The 18,979-nt window shown below is 39.4% G+C and overlaps 1 protein-coding gene across 1 annotated transcript in view; it reads right to left on the bottom strand.

Annotated features, from left to right (window-relative positions):
- Window positions 1-328: 328 nt before the first annotated feature.
- The window catches only part of LOC100544649 (inorganic pyrophosphatase 2, mitochondrial-like), a 39,227-nt gene continuing 20,576 nt past the window's right edge, over window positions 329-18,979 (bottom strand). Inside the window, exons 2-7 of the mRNA XM_010709790.2 lie at window positions 16,858-16,922; window positions 15,300-15,344; window positions 7,319-7,372; window positions 4,687-4,806; window positions 1,853-1,939; window positions 329-579 (exon numbers count right to left, since the gene is read on the bottom strand). Coding sequence (XP_010708092.2) covers window positions 430-579; window positions 1,853-1,939; window positions 4,687-4,806; window positions 7,319-7,372; window positions 15,300-15,344; window positions 16,858-16,922 — 521 coding nt within the window. The 3' untranslated portion in view covers window positions 329-429. The remainder of the gene's footprint in view (window positions 580-1,852; window positions 1,940-4,686; window positions 4,807-7,318; window positions 7,373-15,299; window positions 15,345-16,857; window positions 16,923-18,979) is intronic.

Below are 18,979 nucleotides of genomic sequence, written 5' to 3'. Positions count from 1 at the left end.
CACTTTCCAAATTTCCAAGTTAATACGAGAAATCTTACTGTTCATATTAGCAACAATCCCTGATAGTTAACGCAGTTACAAGTCACAAAACATTGGAAATGCTTTGTCAACAAGGAAAACAGCAGTGTGCTATGCAATCTGAGTGGGTAAATATGTACTACTACAATGGAGATAAGACTAATTTTAAGAGATCTCTTTCAGAATGAATTGTCCCTGAAGACAGAAGACTTTCACTATATCAAGTCCTCGCAAAAATCCCCATCAACCTTTCCAAAAGTTCAGTATGAAAACATACATGCCCACTTTGAGGGAAGCATCTGAATTTAAACAGTGAAAAAAGAAAATTTTTGTCTCTTAGCTGTCTGTATCCTCTTGTCCTGGGTGGTGTAAACTCAGGTACAATCATTCAAGTGGGTGACACAACTTGCATTAAGAAAGGTAAAAATGCTTACCATGGATTTTCTGGGCTTCTGGGTCATCCACACCAATGGCAATTATCTTCCAATCTGTCTCTCCTTCATCAAGAAGAGCTAAAACACCCAAGACCTTCACTTGAACAACCTCACCAGAAGAGCGAACCTAGAACAGAACATAATAAAAATATGTGAAAAACGCTTTCTGGAATTTCTCTTCCAACAAAATGGTTTCGTATCTGTTTGGCCAGCAGCTAACAACATTGCAAGATAGACCTTCAAACCCAGTACCCATCAGCCTTGTCCCACCCTTGCTTACCTTAAACTCTCAATTCTCCAGCCATTATTTATTTAAGGAGATAACACAAGCCAGAATATTTTACTTCTCCTCTATCCTACCTTCCTCATTTTTGTCCCAATCTGCAAGTTAGAAGTATCTCTCAAGCATTTCCTAGCTCCTTCCTGCCCCTTAACTCCCTGCTTTCTCTACTCTTGGTTTTCATCTGTCTCTTGCTGTTCCCTCCTCTAAACTGGAACATATGCACACACACAGACACACACTGTAGACTCTCCTACCCAAAAATATTAGCACAACTCTTTTTTTCATTTTCCTTGGACCTTCTATCAGATAACATTCCCTTATAACACTCTCTGGACCCCTTGAAATTCAGCTTCAGGTTCCCTTCCTCACGTGAAATTACGTTTGTTGAGGTCACCAGTTAAATTTCCTCTTGCCTTAGGTAGCCCAAGAGATCCCTCTTTCAAACTCTTTTGTGTTATTATCCCATCTTTGGTACCCACAGCAGATTAATCCATTCTTCGCTGCCTCCGGATAAAGAGGATTTTATTTCAGTGTGCTAAGCCTTCCCTCTATACCTACTAATAGTGTTTACTGTGCCTCTTTTTCATCCACCCACTCCATACCTTGTAACTGCAATGGGTTCTTTTCCTCTACAGAAGGAGGGTCCATCTCTGTTCCACCCATGAGAAAACTCAAACTTAACTCCTTTGTGGGTCTGACCTTTTAATCTTATTTGCGTGACACTGCCATATTTCCTCATCTTTTGGTAACTTAGCTTTATCTCTAGCGCTGCTAGCTGGGGAAGAAGAAGGAAGTCCTCTCCTTCCTTCTTCAAAATCTTAACTCTCTTTTCCTTCCTTCAAAACTCTCTGCCCAGCCACAAATCTCAAAGAACTCCAATTTTCTCCTTTATCCAGCACCCAGACTTCTCCAGATATTTTCCTACTTCACAAAAAACAAGCAAAAAAAAGAATAAACAACAAGAAAACAAATACTGCTTTCTTATCTATTATCAGATCTATCAGACATATTTTAGTCATCCCAAGATTGACTACTATCACCTTTTCTTGCTTCCCACCTGCTGTTCTCTCTCAAAAGCTGTAGCCAAAGCATGAAATTAATCTTGACAATGACAAACCTTTGAACCTATCTCACAAACATCAACGGGATCATTATCCCCACAGCATCCTGTAATGTTATCTGTATGGTTTGGATCTTCCCAGGTCTGTCAAAGGAAGAAGAATTGAGAGTTACCAACTGATCTGCAATTACTATTCATCTAACCACTAAATTATTAAGTGGTTATAATAACACCAACTGAAAAGTCAACTGAGAGCAGACTTACTCAATCGGAAAAGAAAAAGTTAAATCAATCAACCAACCAAAACTCTGAACAACCAACTGACTGAGGATAGATAACAGCAACAAATAGATCAACTCTGTTTAAGACAGAACAGGCACTTCAGCAGTGATTAAGCCAGAAAAGGACCTAGAATATATATATTTTTCTGTTACCAGCACTTCTAGGCTTAAACTCAGACACCCTACAATCAGACTCTTATTATATTCTTTAGATGTACCTGCACTAGCGTAAGTTCTCTTCAAAATCATCTAGACTTTGAACTAGACTAAGTTACTAGGTATGGTTCTGTCAGCATCCAATTTTTTGAAGTTTTGAATTTAGGTCTGAAATACTTCCGAGTGTTTTTGCATACACAGATGTACACATACCCAAGAACAGCCAGCAATTGAGACTAAGGAAGATTCCCTGAGACGTAAATTCAAATCTCATACCCACATTAGTATAACCTAATTACAAGACCAGTACTTGTTTTGTCTCTTAAAATGAAAGGCACGATTCTACAGTTGAGAAGTTTTTTCTGGCAAGAATTCTAAGACAAATGAGCTTATGCTGAAAAGGTGTTAGAAAATATTTTACATGGTGAAGCCTTCAGCTCATATTCTTGTTCTTGAGAACCTGACTGATGCTAAAAGGTAGAACTGAAAAGCAAATGCTCAAGTATATAGACAGCAGCATTACAGAAAAAAAAAAAAAAGTCACTTAAGTGGAGTGAGGAGAGAATTTCAATCTAAAACTTATTTTTCCAGTACTCTTCCAAAGCACTTTTTTTTTTTTAAAGACCTCATATCAATGTCATTCTCCAGCCCAGTTGTACTTCTCCACCTGCAGTTCCCATAAAAACAGAGGAGTAGACCAGGAATGGTAGTACTCTCTGGACAGGAAAGCAATTCCTGCAATAATGATAATCCTAATGACATTTTCCTTCTTTGTTTTAGGGTGTAAAACAGCAGTCACAAATACATATCTCTCCTGTACATGACAGTGAAATGTCTGGCAACTGCTGACACTGATGAAAAGTCCTCTGGATTTGTGACAGCTGCTACTAAGAATCTGGAGGATAATCTAGACTTCGACAATTGGATGTGTAAGGATCCAAACGACCTTTTAAAGTCATTACATAAAAGAAAAACTACATCATCTTCAGCCCTGTTACTTACAAGGTAGTAAGGGGAACTAAATGCATTTCCTAGGGTCTGTTTTATCAGTCCAGCAAAATGAACATCATTCAGGAGATTATTCAGATGTTTAATTTTAGTTTTGTACCAAGGAGCAAACAAATTTCAAAATGTTAAATGGATTTTTTTGTTGTTTTTAGCAATACCTAACTGGAAACTATCTACTGAGAGTGCTAACTGGATAAGGACTTCATTGCTATGCTCCACCCCCTACCTAGTATCTCCTTTTCAGGGATGAAATACATAAGTACATTTTCACGAGTAAACTTTCACTGCTTTAAGCGTAATAAAAAGAAACTATCTTTTCTAGCTCCATCGTGTCCTTCAATACTGGCTTAACATTAATGTGCTATTCAGAGAAATGAAAAACGGAAAAAAAGTTTAAAACTTTATGTCAAAAACTTCAGCCATTAGTTTTTGGTTTGTGTGTGTTCAAGAAGGCTCAAACACAGTTTTGAAAGTGCCACAATCAGTAAAGTCTTCCAGTTCAGAGCAAAGTTAGCTAAGGCAGTTGAGGTTTAACCTAAAGAAAGATAAGTGTTCCTCTTACTTAAAGATATTAAGAAATCCTGATTAACATTTATGCTGCAATACATGGAGATCCTAAATGAGGTTGTTTTTTTTTGTTGTTGTTGCTGTTGTTTTTTTTTTAATGTCTTGCTTAAACAGGAAAGGGCTACTTGAAGAAGTATTTCTGACTTGATTTGTCAGATTTAGAGTTGCCTAAGGGCCAGAGTTTATGTTCTCATAATACTCAAGAGTGGAGCTAACAGACATCTGGCAAGCAGAGCTGTAGGAATCAGGCAAATATTGTAAGGATGAGGAAGGTGCATGGGAATGCTTCATTTACTTATTTTGAATGATTAGGACTACTTTCTCAGCTGTATTCTTTGAGCCACGCCTTTGCTGCTGGAACTGTGCTTAGACTTCAGCACCAGTAGATTCTCTATGGACTCACTGCCCAGACAGGCGGTGGATGTTCCATCCCTGGAGACAGCCAAGATCAGGCTGGAGGGGCTCTGAGCACCTGATGAAGCTGTAAGTGTCCCTGTTCATTGCAGGGGAGTTGGACCAGATGGCCTTTAAGGGTCCCTTCCAACTCAAACGATACTATGATTCTATGAGGAAGTTTTCTTGAATGGCAAATCATGATAATTTAATTCTGTAACTACATATCACAGATACAAACTGAAGATTCAAAATTTCTTGATCATTTAACTCCCTCCTGAAACAGCACTCATATTTACACCCACACCCAAGTTCTGACCAAAATTTATGAAGATAATAAAGCCTTACATAAAAAAATTCTAATTTCCAAATTATCAAAGAGAAACATCCCTCTTGCAGCTGATCTGCATTCAGGCAGTATTCAAGATTTACAAGGCAATTTACACAGAAGACAGAAAACTTTCACCATTATAACAAAAACATTACCTGAGGGAGGGCACCATAATTCCATATATAACCCTTGTGAGGAAAGATATTTGCCACATATCGAGGCTTGCCTTTCTTTGTATCTTGTTTAATGGGATTCAACGGCTCCTCAGTGGCAATCTAAGCAGATCATGAAAGACAAAGAGAAAGAGAGAACTGTAAAACAAAAAGCAATTCATTCAGTATCCAACCATTTAGCTTCATCCTGGAGCATGTGCTTGTGGTTTGAGGAGTATTAAGAGTCTGATGGTCCCACAGTAAATCTCAAGGGTCATGTTCAAAAAGTTGCTTATTAAGGTTTTAAATAATGCTGTGAAGTATGCAGAGGAATTATTTCTAGAAGAGAAAGACATAAATTTATAAGGAGACTGTCACGGTCAATCAAATACTGAAAAGAACTTGCTCTTTATGGTACAATTTCAACAGAGATACAAATGGTGGAACAAGTTCTTCAGATAACAAGGGCTTTGACAGCAACAGGGGATTGTTTCATCATCCTCACACCCCCCCCCGGCCACTGCTCTCCTAGTGCATACATCCCTTGTCTCCATCACTTCTAAGCATACAGAAGCTTTTTGGTAAGGACATGTTCTGCATGGGCACCACATGACAACTTCATGTTAGGTTTGGAACAAATTAAATTAGCATTAGAAGGCATTCTTACACCTGAAGGAGCCCTCCTGGAAGGACTGGACTAATTATTACAAAAGAGTTTATTACTGTCATAATCCTTCTACTACCTCAAATATAAACCCAGCAGCCTATCTACTTAATTCACTTGAACTGCCCTTTTGCTACTCCACATCACAACAAAAATCCACACTAGCTTGACTCACCTGCATGTTGTCATATCTGTTAAGGGCTTGGAGCATGTGCTGGTTCAGGCCATACACATGGGCACACAGCACTTAGTTCACATCCATTTTAAAACATCCTTGTAATTTAACTAAAACACCAAAAGCAAAGTCATCCTAAAGGAATTCAAACTGTTTGGGCCACAATACCCTATCAGTAACACACATTTATTCCATGAATAAGCCCTCCCACACTTATTTTCACACCTGGTATCACTGCTTCTGGTCATAACCAAACAGGGAAGATGTGGAACCTGAGATTATGACAAAAATGGAGCTCAGTTATGGTTTTTCTTGATATACACTGAGGCAAAGAAGATTAAGTGACAACAGTAGGCAGAGGGCCAATAATGGCAAAAATAAACAGCATCTTCAGTAAAAACAAGGGAAGGACAAAAGAAATGCAACAAATGTAGCAGTGTAATACATTCTTTCAACAGCAAGGTTTAATTTCTTACAGTCTCTCCTCCACACAAGGGAGCCTCAGCACAGAGACAAAGAAGGGCTGGTATTATCACCTTACCACAGTCTGTGCTGAAGGACTTACAGGATACAACAGCAAGGCAGGTCAACTCTCTGCCCTAACAAAGAAGCCTCCAGGTATACTAAAATGTATGTATTATGTCTGGTATGCTATCAAGCCAGAAAACATCCAAATCCAGTACTTCTGAATCTATCAGGACAATAAACGTTTCTCCCCTCAAAGTAACATACCAAGAGAAGGGGAGAGAGAGCAAAACTGGAAAACTGAACTCAGATTCCTCAACAAACCTTCATCTTATAACACAAGCCAATTATCCTAAGTAATCCTACTTCTAAAATAACAAATCAGGTGATAAAGACAGTTCAAATGATATTCCAGCATCAGGGAAGAAGAGAAAAGGTTCTGAACAAAGAGGCTGGGGAGGTTCTTCGGGGTTATTTTTAGTAATCAAAATAGTTCATCAGCTAACCCACAAAATTTCTTGAAAGCATCTGGAAAACATTTCCAAAACTAACATAAATGTTCAGAAAGACAGAAAATACCCTTGTGAGATACGCTTTCACAAAATCTATAGATGAAGCATTACTTAGCTTCTACATTGTAACAGCAGAGGAACAACTCACTGGGCTCTACTTTTAAAATAACTGCAGAAGGAGATACTTGGTATGAGTGAGGGCCTAATGCAGTTTTCTGTCAAAAGGAAACTTCCTTCACTTGTCACTTCATTTGTCAGGATGCGGGCTATCATACAATAGGAAGTGAGAGAAATTCAATCCTAGAATGGTTTGAGTTGAAAGGGCCCTTAAAGGCCATCTGGTCCAACCTCCCTGCACTGAACAGGGACACCTACAGCTCCATCAGGCTCTCACAGCCCCTCCAGCCTGACCCTGGTTGTCTCCAGGGATGGAGCATCCACCAGCTCTATGGGCAACCTGTGCCACTGCCTCAGATCCTCTGACCTGAGTGTTTCATGAGTGAGCAGGACTAAGGCTAAGTGGTAAGACAGTGTTCTGCAGCCCAGCGCCCCAGTATCTGCTGCAGGTATACAGTATCCTGCAGTCAGATGGCTGTCAGGAAGGAGTACCTGCAGAATGGGAACAGAATTCCAGCCTCAGAGGCTTTCGTAATCACACTGGTAATTGTCTATATGCACAACTTCAAGTTATTATTTTAACAAAGGAAAAAGAATATCTATAAAGAGCAATCCACGCTGATTAAACTCCAAATACTGGAACCCACTGTATTGTCATTATTTTCATAAATACCTATATATTCAAGTATTTTTCTTAATTACCTCCATTTTTGCATTTGTCCAACGAGGCACTTCTACAACCATATTAAATAGGACCTAAAATAAAAACAATTAAAGAACTGAAAATAAAACCCACTTAGCAAGTAATATTTTTCAATTAAAAAAATTCTCTACGTTCAGCTGCAACGTACAACAAATCTCTCTATTGCAGCTGTTTTTACTTAAGTACAATTAGTTTAGCTCCTCACAGTAATATTCAGCCTCTTCAGTTCATCCTTCACCTATTCACCTCTGAGAATATGAATAATGGAAATACACAGTTTTCTTGTTGCAGTACCAGTACTGCTCTTCACACAATGTTAAATAAGCCCATAGAATAGTTCATCACAAGGCAGTATTCTGTCCTCTAGTCAAAAAAGATTGGACATTTCTACATTACGAGTTATCTTTTTTCAAGCACTGGAAAGGACAATGCATTCTCTCACAACCACCACGAGGATTAATTTCTTCAGGTCTTCTTTTTTGCCTTTTTTTTTTAAATTAAAAAAATAGAAAACACCTAACAGCTACTGACATAGTTGACTGTCAGTCACATCTATTTGAAGTGAGGCACAATGAATCCAAAAGCAATGGCAGAGAAAGGATGCAGATACCTCACCTTAGTGTAAGAAACAAAGTAAAAATTAACAATGGAAAGAAAAAAAAACACCTAAGAAAAGCTATAACTGCTGTAAGGTTTGCTCTTCTGAAGCTATCAGATTTAAACACTAAGGAGAACAGAGTATTAATCAATGTGGGTAACTGGACCAACCCAGCAATGCTGATAATTATTTTCTCCATGAGTAATAATCCCAAATATCACATTACCTGAGACACCTCTTCATATAAAAAGAAACTTGTTGTATTATTAAAAATGGCACCAAATCAGGAAAGGTCAAAATATGTTTTTGAAGACATTTGTAGAAAAAAAATAAACCGACTGAAAACTGTACTGACTCTCAAACTATACCATTAGTAAAGCTGTGGCAGACACTTAAATATTTGGATTTTTCCTATTTGCCTTCTCCAGTTACAGCAAAAATATACCACTAGCAGGGGCAATGCCACAGTCTGATTAAGGTCACTCCAATGGTTTTGTGATCTTTTCCCCTCAAAAATGGAATGCAAGAAGCAAGAAGGCAGCTTTCACGGTCACCCACTGTCTTTCCCATGAGACCACAAGCTATACACAATCCTGATGGCAAATTCCAGTAGATTTAAATGAAATTTGCCATCTCTAAGTACCGTGCCCATACTGTAATCAGTGGCATTATTACGTAATTATTAGGTCATAAATAAGCACATTAAACAAGAGGAAAAGTTAAAAAAAAAAAAAAAGGAAAAAGAATGCTCCAGATCACTTCCATAAAGCACATTTTATGTATACAAGCATAGTTGAAACCGAGAAGCCCTCAAAGAGAGTTCAAAGACATCAACACTAAGGAAGTAGATGCAGAACAAAACAAAGAAATGCACATGCAGCAGCAGGTAAGGGCAAGGCTGGAAAAGAGCCAAAGAAGGTTTGCACATCCATCTCAGAAACATTTGGAAAAAGAAATGCACAGCATGGAAGCCAGTGCTGACAAGAAACTGCCGGCAAGTGAAAGAACTGTTCTGACTGGCAGCTACAGGCAGAAGGAGGACAAACTTCCCCCGCAGTTACACACAACTCGTTCTCCATGAAAATCTTGTATTATGAAGAATGCGACTGCCTATTTTCCTCACCACCTCAAATACAACAACCTGTAAATGCTGCCTGGAACTTTCATTGTTCCTCACTAGAACAATTCTCAGGGCTAGACCACAGCTGGACTGAAGCGAACTACAATGCTTCTCTCAAGTTGGATTTGACTTGGCTTTAAGACGAGGCCTTCATAATTTGTGGTGTCAGTCAAACATGAATCGTCAGGTCTTAAATGTGACAGCCAGACAGATTAATTCGTATGCAAAAACCAAACCAAAAACAAAAACCCAGCCCCAGAAGTACTCTCACTAATACTAAGCTGCCACAAGCATTTACAAGAGATTAATAACTTCATGCAGTGATTACCTTTAAAAATAAAGTTTTATTTATAGGGCAATTACATTTTCACAGTGATGAGGCAGAATTCACCGAAGTGGAACGACCACATATTAGACAGTTTGACAGACAGAAAGAAAGAAGTATATTTCTCTAGGTTGTGGGTTTTGTTTTAAGGTTGCTTTTCTTTTTTCCTCTGCTTTCCTACTGCCTTGTTTCCCTGCTTGCCTAAATGTCATCCAGGATTCCTTTTCCTTCACTCTTATACTCTTTTCCACACCAGGTAACTATTCCCTCCATCCACTACAATGCTCTCCCTCAAATGCTTGCTGCAGAACACTGCTGGCCCCAGCTGCAAACAGAAACATCTCAGGCATCATGTCTCCACAGATTACCATCTGCCTATGCCAATCAGTGGTTAGCTTTGGCTGGTCAATGTGTCTGGCAATTGATATTTTTATCTTTCATCAGTAAAAACAAAAAAAATTTCACCTCAGGAAAAAGCCACATGAGCACTTCTACCCCCTCAAGCAAAGGTAAGATTGCTCCAACAGCCCATGGCACACCTTCCAATGAGACAAAAAAAACCCCAGAAGCTAATTTCTCATGAAACAAAAACTATTGCTTTAGGAAGTTTAGCATTTAGTTGCCTTTACATGCCAGCAGTCAGCTGGTCTGCCTATGAGATCACTGCTTGCCAAAGTCCAGATTTTATCTAGATTCAAAAAAAGGGAGAGAACTCATAAGTTAGGGAAAGTGACCTTATAGGGTCCAGAGGGATGTTTAACCCACGGTGCCATGGAGCTTGTTTGACTTTGGGTTAACGTGAAGAGAGGACATACGTTTGTATTTCTGCTCTATTATATCTGGAGGAGAGAAAGGGAAAAAAAAAAATCAGCATGGAAAGATCAAATATATATTTCCCAGTTCCTCAAACTGAGTATGAAAATCATCAGAAAATTACATCAGAAAAAGAAACTCTCTAAACAGAATTCTTTATTATCTAAGGACACTCAAACTACATCACGCAGGAATTGATGTAGGATGTAAATAAGTGTTTGCATTAGCAGGGTGTTTTCTTCAAGAAGGCTTGGCAACTTACTGCATTCCATTTGAATTAAATTGTTTTTAATGTAAAATCATTTCTACTTCTATTATTCAATAGAGACAATAGGAACAGGGAGTGTTTTTTTCTTTCTTTTTTTGTTGCTGTTGTTTGCCTTTTAAGCACAGAGATATAGAAATACTCTTCAGAATGCTCATACAATTATTGAGAAAAGCAAGGAAAATCCACACCATTGTACCTAGGTAAACTGTGGAACACTTGTCTCAACAAATGACCAATGGGAAAAAGTTACTGCTGGCCCTGGTTTGTTCTAAGAAGAGATTCTTAGAGAAGATGGCTCATTTTGATCAAGGCTTGTTGTAACAAATTTGAATATCACAGGTAAGCAGAAAAGAAATTAAGCACATTTCTGACACTGTTTTTGCAACCCATCCTTCTGAATTCCTATTAATCATTCTCAGAAACGGTTTTTCTTCCTTGCCTAATCTCTGTCCCTCTTGCTCAACTATTTCATTTCTCAGTCTTCCTAAGTTCCTGTCTTGGTGTATTTGAGGGGCGGGTTTTGAATAGGTACAGTTGTGCTCAAGGATTGCAACATGTAATGCTCAACTCTGAAGTGTCAGCTTATTTGAAGAAGTGGAGCAACTCATGCAGAACAAGAAGAGTGACAAAATGAGAGATACGAAGAGAAGAAGAGAAACTCAGTATAATTATTATCTTTGTAATATGCTTCTTAAGGCCTGACTGCATTCACCATCAGTACTGCATGAGGTAAGCTGAAGACTAATCGTTACATTAGTCATTTTTATAGTAGAGTACTTTAAAAAAATGTATCTGAAAGTATTAAAGGCTGCATTTTGGGGCTACTGACCCTCCTCATGGAGAAACGTGGAGCTCACAAGACAGAGATAAGAAAAAAATAGCTATGATTTTCATTTTTATCTACCTGCTCATTTGCAGTCTTACAGGGATTCTCACCAGCAGTTTGCATTTGTGGACTAAGGAGAATGAAAAGAATGAACTGCAGTCCAGTGCTAGCAGTCTGAACAAAGAATAGTGTTTTCAATAACATGAGTTTATAAGACGACAGAAAGACAAACAAAGGGAAAACAAAAAGAAAGAAAAAAAACGAAAGTACAGACTGGCTTGAAATACAACCAGAAATAAATGAAGCGGGTCTTGTTCATAAGATGACACCCTGTGTTATAAGCATTTCTGATATAACACTTGCTATGAGGCATCTGCCAATGAAAACAACAAACTAGATACCAGTAGCATCTGGAGACCAAATACTTTATCTAAAGAGAAGTCAGCAGAACTTTCCCAAGACAAGTTAATAGAGCACCTTCCAAAAAAGGAACACAGTGCCCACTGTAAATGTAAAGTGCCTTTAAGCTCTTCACAGTGTTCTTCCCTCATGTTATAGTGCAATGAGAATCGAGGACATTGTGGAAGAATTTTTATCCACAGATATATAAACAGTGATCAACTAGTTAGCAGACACATTCACCTGCAGAACTACTCAGGATAGAACCTTGACAAAGATGCAAATAAAACCTCAGATTTCAAGAAATCAATTCTCTAAAGTCAAGCCTGACCACTGATACAGCTTTCACAGTAAACCAACTCCACTCCAATAAGTTTCTTGGGCAGATGAGAGAAGATTAATAAGCACTGAGAAGAACAGACGTAATCTACAAGAACACAAAGCAAAATTTGCAGCTACTGGAGAGATACACAGAAAAAAAGCTAGGCAATTTCACACATCAGGGTGAAACCTTCACAGATAATCTAGATTTTGGAGCACACAGCTCTTTGAACACATGTAATGGACCACTACAGCCCAAGTTACACACACCAAAAAAGCATCTAACATAACTACAGAAGGTTACAGAAGCCGTAATTAAGACAGAACACACAGCCCAAGTTTGCACCTGCACTATATGGGAAATAATGCCAGCTTTTCCCTGCTTATGGAACACACTGACATTATCATAAGACAACTCTGACACCACAAATGGGAACTCTGTTGCAAGCATCAGGCCCTCAATCAGACTGCCTATTCAGACTACATGACCACAGTGATGAATCGTTGTATCTCATCCCACTGCCTAATCTATCAGAAGGTTTTGCCTGACAGAAGGAATTCAACTTAAGTCCACAAAGGCCACAAGAACACAACAAAACCAAACCTGTCTTACTTCTCTCTGCTATTTTTCAACTGCTTTGGTGGTGCCTGCAAGTTAGGAGTATAAATTTCTGCATGCTTGGACAGATTAAGGCCAATGTTTTAAATAAACCTTTGTATTTAGGAACACCTGAGTCCCCTGAATGAGATAATGTGAATACCAAAGACATATACAACAACAATAGATTAGAAACTCTTGCACTACAGCGGGGAAGCAATACTTTACATTAGTCTTGAAAAGAAAACTATGACCTCTTCAAACCTCTCTGCCAGACTTGTAAGATTGTAGTCAACAGTCCATCCCTGACAGTTTTGACTGTAACCGCAATGGGAACATCCATCCCTTTAGACACAAATGTGAGACTTCAGGTGCCTTTCAGCAAGATTTACTCAAGAAGAGCAGATTCCAAGAGCTTGCAATGCTAAAGACAAAGCAGAGGTTCAGACTGCAGGCTGGCAGTTCTGGGACTGAAGCTGAATATGATTTCTTCCAACATAGCTTCTCCCTGAAAGTAAGTCCTTCCAAGTCTCTGAACAGCCAAAAGATCAGTTGTCAACAACAGCTGCAAAACTGAATTTAACAGAGATTTAGGAAGGTCTAAAATGTTGCAAGAAAGAAGGGTTCCTTACAAGATTTAATACACAACTATCACAGCTTTTCCCTTCAAACTAGAAGCTGAGACTGCAGAACAGTTAACAGACTTATATGAGGCACATTCCTTTATCCCATAAACAGACTCCTTTTTTGAGACCCTTTTCCCTCTGTAAGAAATGCAAAGAACAATTTAAAGTTAGAGAGACTGAGCAGACTCATGCAGAAATTGCATCTTTTTCCACTTCTGAACATATTTGTCTATTAAGTGCCACCCTGAGTTTTAAAGTAAGACCATGAGTTTTAACTGTGTTCCTAGGGCAAGCAGAACTCGTACCTTTGAATTCTGGCCAAATGCAGAAAGGAATAACTCAACACCCAGTAACAACAGTAGCCTTTGCATCCCTAGACCAAGCTATGGAATACAGTGCTTCAAAGATCTTCAGAAATCAGTACACAGCGTTATATTTCTCATTTTCTCTTTATACCCTGATTGAGCTATACTTTCCCTGATCACAAGCATGCAGGGATACATTTCTCCCTAGGCAAGAGTGGCAGTGGAAGACAGAACACTGCTTTCCTGAACACAAAGATCCCTTTCTTTTCTCTCTTCTCCTCAGCTCCCAGACATGGTGAAAAAAGGTTTTCTAAATGATTTGCATTCTCCCCTTTCACCACTTAAGACCAAACAGATTTGGGAAGCTTGCAGATTACACATTCATTTGCGTACTCACATGAGATGCTCAAAGACCAACATCTGCATTTGTCTTTGCTCCTTTTCCACAGCTTTATGCAACCACAGCCCAAAGTTCTCTCACAGTGAGAGGTAAGTGAAGCAGCTCTAGAGTCTACACTGGCCCAGAAAGTAAGAGCTGCTCAGCTTCTCAGGTTTTTTTTTTATTATTTGTTTTGCCATAGAGTGATCCAGAAATCAGAAAAAGGGAACCAGAAATACTGTTTTAAATGAACTACCATACTTCCCTCCCACACAGGCAAAATTTAAACACTGCACAGACCAGGGTTTGCATTTTTTGTAAACAGCAGATAGCGTCACAGTGTTTAAGACCAATAATTAAGAATTCATGTTGTAAAAAGGTCAAGAAAGGCTACTGGAACATATTTCTTCTCCTTGTCAACTTATCTGTCAGGTACAATTCTACATCTACCACATAGTACTTAAATGGGCATCAAGCAGCAGGAAACCCACTAAGTATCATGCAGCTGGAAGGTGGAAGAAACACATTGTGCAGGACTGTGTGGGGACTGGTGTACAGTACAGAAACCAGCGTGCCCCATGCTAGCTGTAAACCTGTAAGAAGATATTTCAGATAGTTCTTTAACATTGATGGATAGTTACAGCTTTGTAATATGACTGGTCAAACAGATACCGAGAAGACAGAGGAGCACAGGGAAAAGAAAAAAGGACACAACAAAACACATGCCTATCTTTGTTTATTCCACTGAACTTTATCCCCCGCCAAGGAAAGCAAAAAAATACATAAATAAATAAAGCTACATTTTGGAAAACACACTTGCATAAACAACTCTGTTTCACAGAAAAAACAGACCTGCCATATTTCTTTGGGCTTCTCTAAGATTCAACTTTAGTGCTAGTTAATATTGAATCAGTAGCAGATGTGATTTTCTCTCTTTGGGTTTACTAGATGAGCACAGAAAATGATACAACTTCAGGTGTAAAAAGCAGGAATAGTAATTCTAATTTCTGCCCTACATACTTATAATCTCTTAAGTTCTGTATATATACCAAAATTAACCCATGGTCAAAGCATCATGAATATTTCACTAATGGAGGTTTTTTACTGCAAATGCTTTTGCCAAAAAGAAAATATCTATGCTGTAACAGTTATAATGAAACTTTGAAAGAGTGGTATAAAAGCGTTTGTCTTTGAGAACTTTTTGATGAATAAAAGAATTCTAACATTTCTGACCCATTAAAAGAAGAGAATATTAAATCCCTGTAAGTATTCTTTTCTTGAAAGACTTGCATTTGAACATATGTTAACTATATTCAGTAAAAGATTACTCTGCAGAACAGCAAAATGATGCAAAGGAGGGAAAAGAAAAGGAGGAGGAGGGAAAAGAAGAACCCAGCTGTACCTCATTTCCTGTAGTCTTTGACCTCTTTGCAGGAATCTCTTTATCCTATAAGGTAAGGGTAAGTAAAGAACATTAGAGAGCAATCGTGTATTCACATCAGTACAGATATTACTAGTTTTAAATGCAAATGAAACACTCTCTTTCATGTAGGAAGGCACAAACAGTAACTTTAAAAAATAAGTTGTTGATCCCACTTTATTGTGAAGTTACAACATTCCCAATGTTAACAGACCAAGAGAAAAATATACATCTCTGCTATGCAGAGATTGTAAACAGCAGTTTAGGCATCAGCTGTTTAAAGCACATCAGTCATCCTTCTGCTCACCTGAATAGAATAAAAAAACAAAACAAAAAACAATATGGAAAATAGGCGTGGAGTTATCCACCATAAAATTAAGTTCACAAAGCTTAGATTAGAAGAGGCAAAGAATATAACACGCAAGTCCTAACCTCCTCATTTCGAAAAAAGGGTAAAAATAGCACAGACCTTCACAACAACTCTTTTCTGGTGCTCACATCCCACAGGAAGCTCTTTCCTTGCTCACACAGCCAAAATTAAAGACTCTCTGCATTAATCAGTCATCACTGTACTGTAATTTAATCCACAGAAAACTCACAGACCATAATCCTTCTCGCCAAACCTTAAACTCTTGAAGCAGACCCAGCAAGGCCTCCAAACAACGTGCGGCTGAAAATGCCCCTTGATTTTATATTAATAGCACCCAGTCCACAGAGCATCTTAGTAATGACAGTTTAAATAATTCAGGAGATTGGGTCACTACTCAGATAGAGACTTCTGAACACACTACAGCTGTTGACTTATCTCACCAGTCCCATCACCCATACAGTCCCAGCAACAAATCAAGAGAATGGCCAAAACCCTCCCAACCCGTTTGTGTAACAAGCGTGCCATAATAAGCAAACTTAAATCTAAACCAAAGACTGTCAGTTTGCACCAGTGACATATAAAACAGGCGTTTCATTATTGCTATAATGAAACTCCAGGGAACGTGGCTAACAAGACGTGAAAGTGCTCAGCTGCACCTCACGCCTCGTAATTCTCTAAAGGTGCGATTACCACTTCTCTCTTCGGCATTATTGTTGGCTTCCAATTATAATCCTCCTTTTGGGAATTAAAAAAATACACCAGAAATCACATAAGTATGTACTGTACGCATCCCACAGCAAGGAAATGCACGTTTAACTGCAGACATAGAAAAAATCCATTTTTTAAAATAACAATAGAAAGTGAGTTCAAAAACCTGTGAAGACAACTTTAAATGCAGAGAATTATTACATGGTACTGAGACGGCTCCCCGTACCATCAGTCACCTGAAGATTTAAAAGGACAAGTGGTTTATTTACAAAGTTGTGATGCTTCAATACAAATTACTGAACTTCACTGAGAAAATGAGGTGGAGTTACCTCGCTTACATTATTATTCAGACTGGATTAAAATGCCTCTTTTGGCACTACAGACTTGTCTCTTAATTGTATAAAAAATTCACTTTTAAAAGTGCATTTATATCTAAACAGTACTCAAAGCAAAAATATATACCTCTTTGGATCCAGCATAGAGTGGAATATCGTGAAATGGGGAAATGTATTTCCCATCTGCATTCTCTGAAAAATAAAACAATGAAGTAACATTACAAATCTAGATATACATGCCGTAAGATGTCTGCACTGATAACCACTATTATGCAGTACAGAAATCTATGATATGACAACATACGCATCAATTAAGCCTATTCCTGAAGTTTAATTCCAAAGACTGAAAAATAAGCTACATGCAGGACAACGTATTTGATTCTTTGACAGTGACTTACTGGAATCAGAATTACTGCTTTAGTATATTAAATACCACACTTCTCTTTTCTAACTAGCTGGCAATACAAGCTATGGAAAGATGAGAAGATCCCTTCCTTGTCTTTTCCTTTCCTTCCTGGAGATACACAACCATTAACAGAGGGAAAAAAAAAAAGTGTGGAATACCAAGGGAACCTCAGTTCCATGAGTGATCAGTGAATCTCCATAGCCTTCTAGTAGTATAGCCCTAATGACTTTACTGTATTTCTAGTGAGCTAAATTTCACAATCACAAAGAAAATTCTTCAGCATGCTGAAATCTGATGAAGAGAACATACAAGAAATGGTATAATAGCTCAGGCCCTAGATATGAAACATGATAACCTCAAATCCTGCAAAAATTGACATTACCTTAGTGGAGGCCTAGTCTGCACCTCAGCCTTGCTTCCACTGTAGAAAGGAACAAAATTTACCAGAGTAAACGCTGAAGCATTTCAAATCACTTGGCAACTCTTCAATATACCAAAGCCCAAACATAAACAGAAACATATAATAATATGTTTATATATAATACAAGGCATTAATTAACACTGATCTCAAGGAGTTCCTCCTTTGTTAGCACTTTATGGTAAATGGAAACACAAAACTATTTAGCTTTGGACTACCTCAACAAATAGCAATACATGCTGGCTGTTTTTCATAGAATGGCTTAGGTTGAAAGGGACCTTAAAGGAACCCTGTTTGAGCTGCCACCCACTAGATCAGACTGCCCAAGAGACCATCTAACCTGGCCTTAAAATTCCCTAAGGATGGGGCAACCACAGCTCTGGGCAGCCTGTTGCAGTGCCTCACCACTCTGAGCAAAGAATGTCTTCCTAACATCTAACTCAAATTTTCCCTCTTGTAGTTTAAAACCATCTCCCCTTGTACTGTCAGTATCAGGCTGTGTAAAAAGTCACTCCCCTTCCTGCTTGAGGAGGATTAAGGCTGCAATGAAGTCTCCCTGGAGCCTTCTCCTTCCAAGCTAAACACCGCAAACTTTCTAGGCTGTCTTAGTAGGAGAGGTACTCCTTGTGGCCCTCCTCTGGACCTGCTCCAACAGCTACACATAATTCTTGTACTGGGGAATCCCAGGCCCAGACACAATACCCCAGATAGACCTTAGAAGGTCAGAGCAGAGAGACAATCGCCTCCCTCACCCTGCTGGCAATTCTTGGAAGCCTCTTAGACCATCCTCCTAATGGATGCAAAGTTTAGCGGCGGGCTGCTTGCTTCCACTGACCGACATGCCTTGCAGCTCCCTGGGGACTGAGCACAAGGAGCCCTGGCAGAGTGCTGCCCACAGGGCACACGATGACTGCAGACGTCAGAGGTAACTCCCGAGAAGCCGACGAACCAAAGACATACACAACAGCAACGGGCTGTAAGGTCAGTGTAGTTAGTGACACGTGTAATGCTGAAGCTCCCGCTGCAAACGGGGAGGCCTCCTGGAGCCCTGCCCACGCTCTCCCAGTGCCACCTTGCTGCTGCTCAGGCTGCAGCCCTGCTGTCTGGATGCCAGTGTCTCCTCAGCATGACGTCTCCAGGAGGGCTGGCCTGGCCACAGGGTACAGGCAGTACTCCCACAGAGCTGACACAAGGCTGAGGCGAGGCTCCTTCTGCCAAACCCATCCTTAGGCTCCCAAGTGCCCCACGTGCCCCCAGCACCTCCACACCCTTCAGGGAGCTTTGCAGGGATCGTGCAGCACCGGCTCTTAGGACCGTGCAGGTCCAGCATGTCCTCCAAAAGGCAGATCTGCCGAGAAATCCCCTCACTTTCCACGCAAACCGCCCCCTCGGGTAGAGGGGAGCCTCAGGGCCGACCCCTCCAGC

Source organism: Meleagris gallopavo, chromosome 4, assembly GCF_000146605.3.
Source record: "Meleagris gallopavo isolate NT-WF06-2002-E0010 breed Aviagen turkey brand Nicholas breeding stock chromosome 4, Turkey_5.1, whole genome shotgun sequence".
Classification (NCBI taxonomy): domain Eukaryota; kingdom Metazoa; phylum Chordata; class Aves; order Galliformes; family Phasianidae; genus Meleagris; species Meleagris gallopavo.
This window is presented reverse-complemented; position numbering and strand designations above follow the sequence as displayed.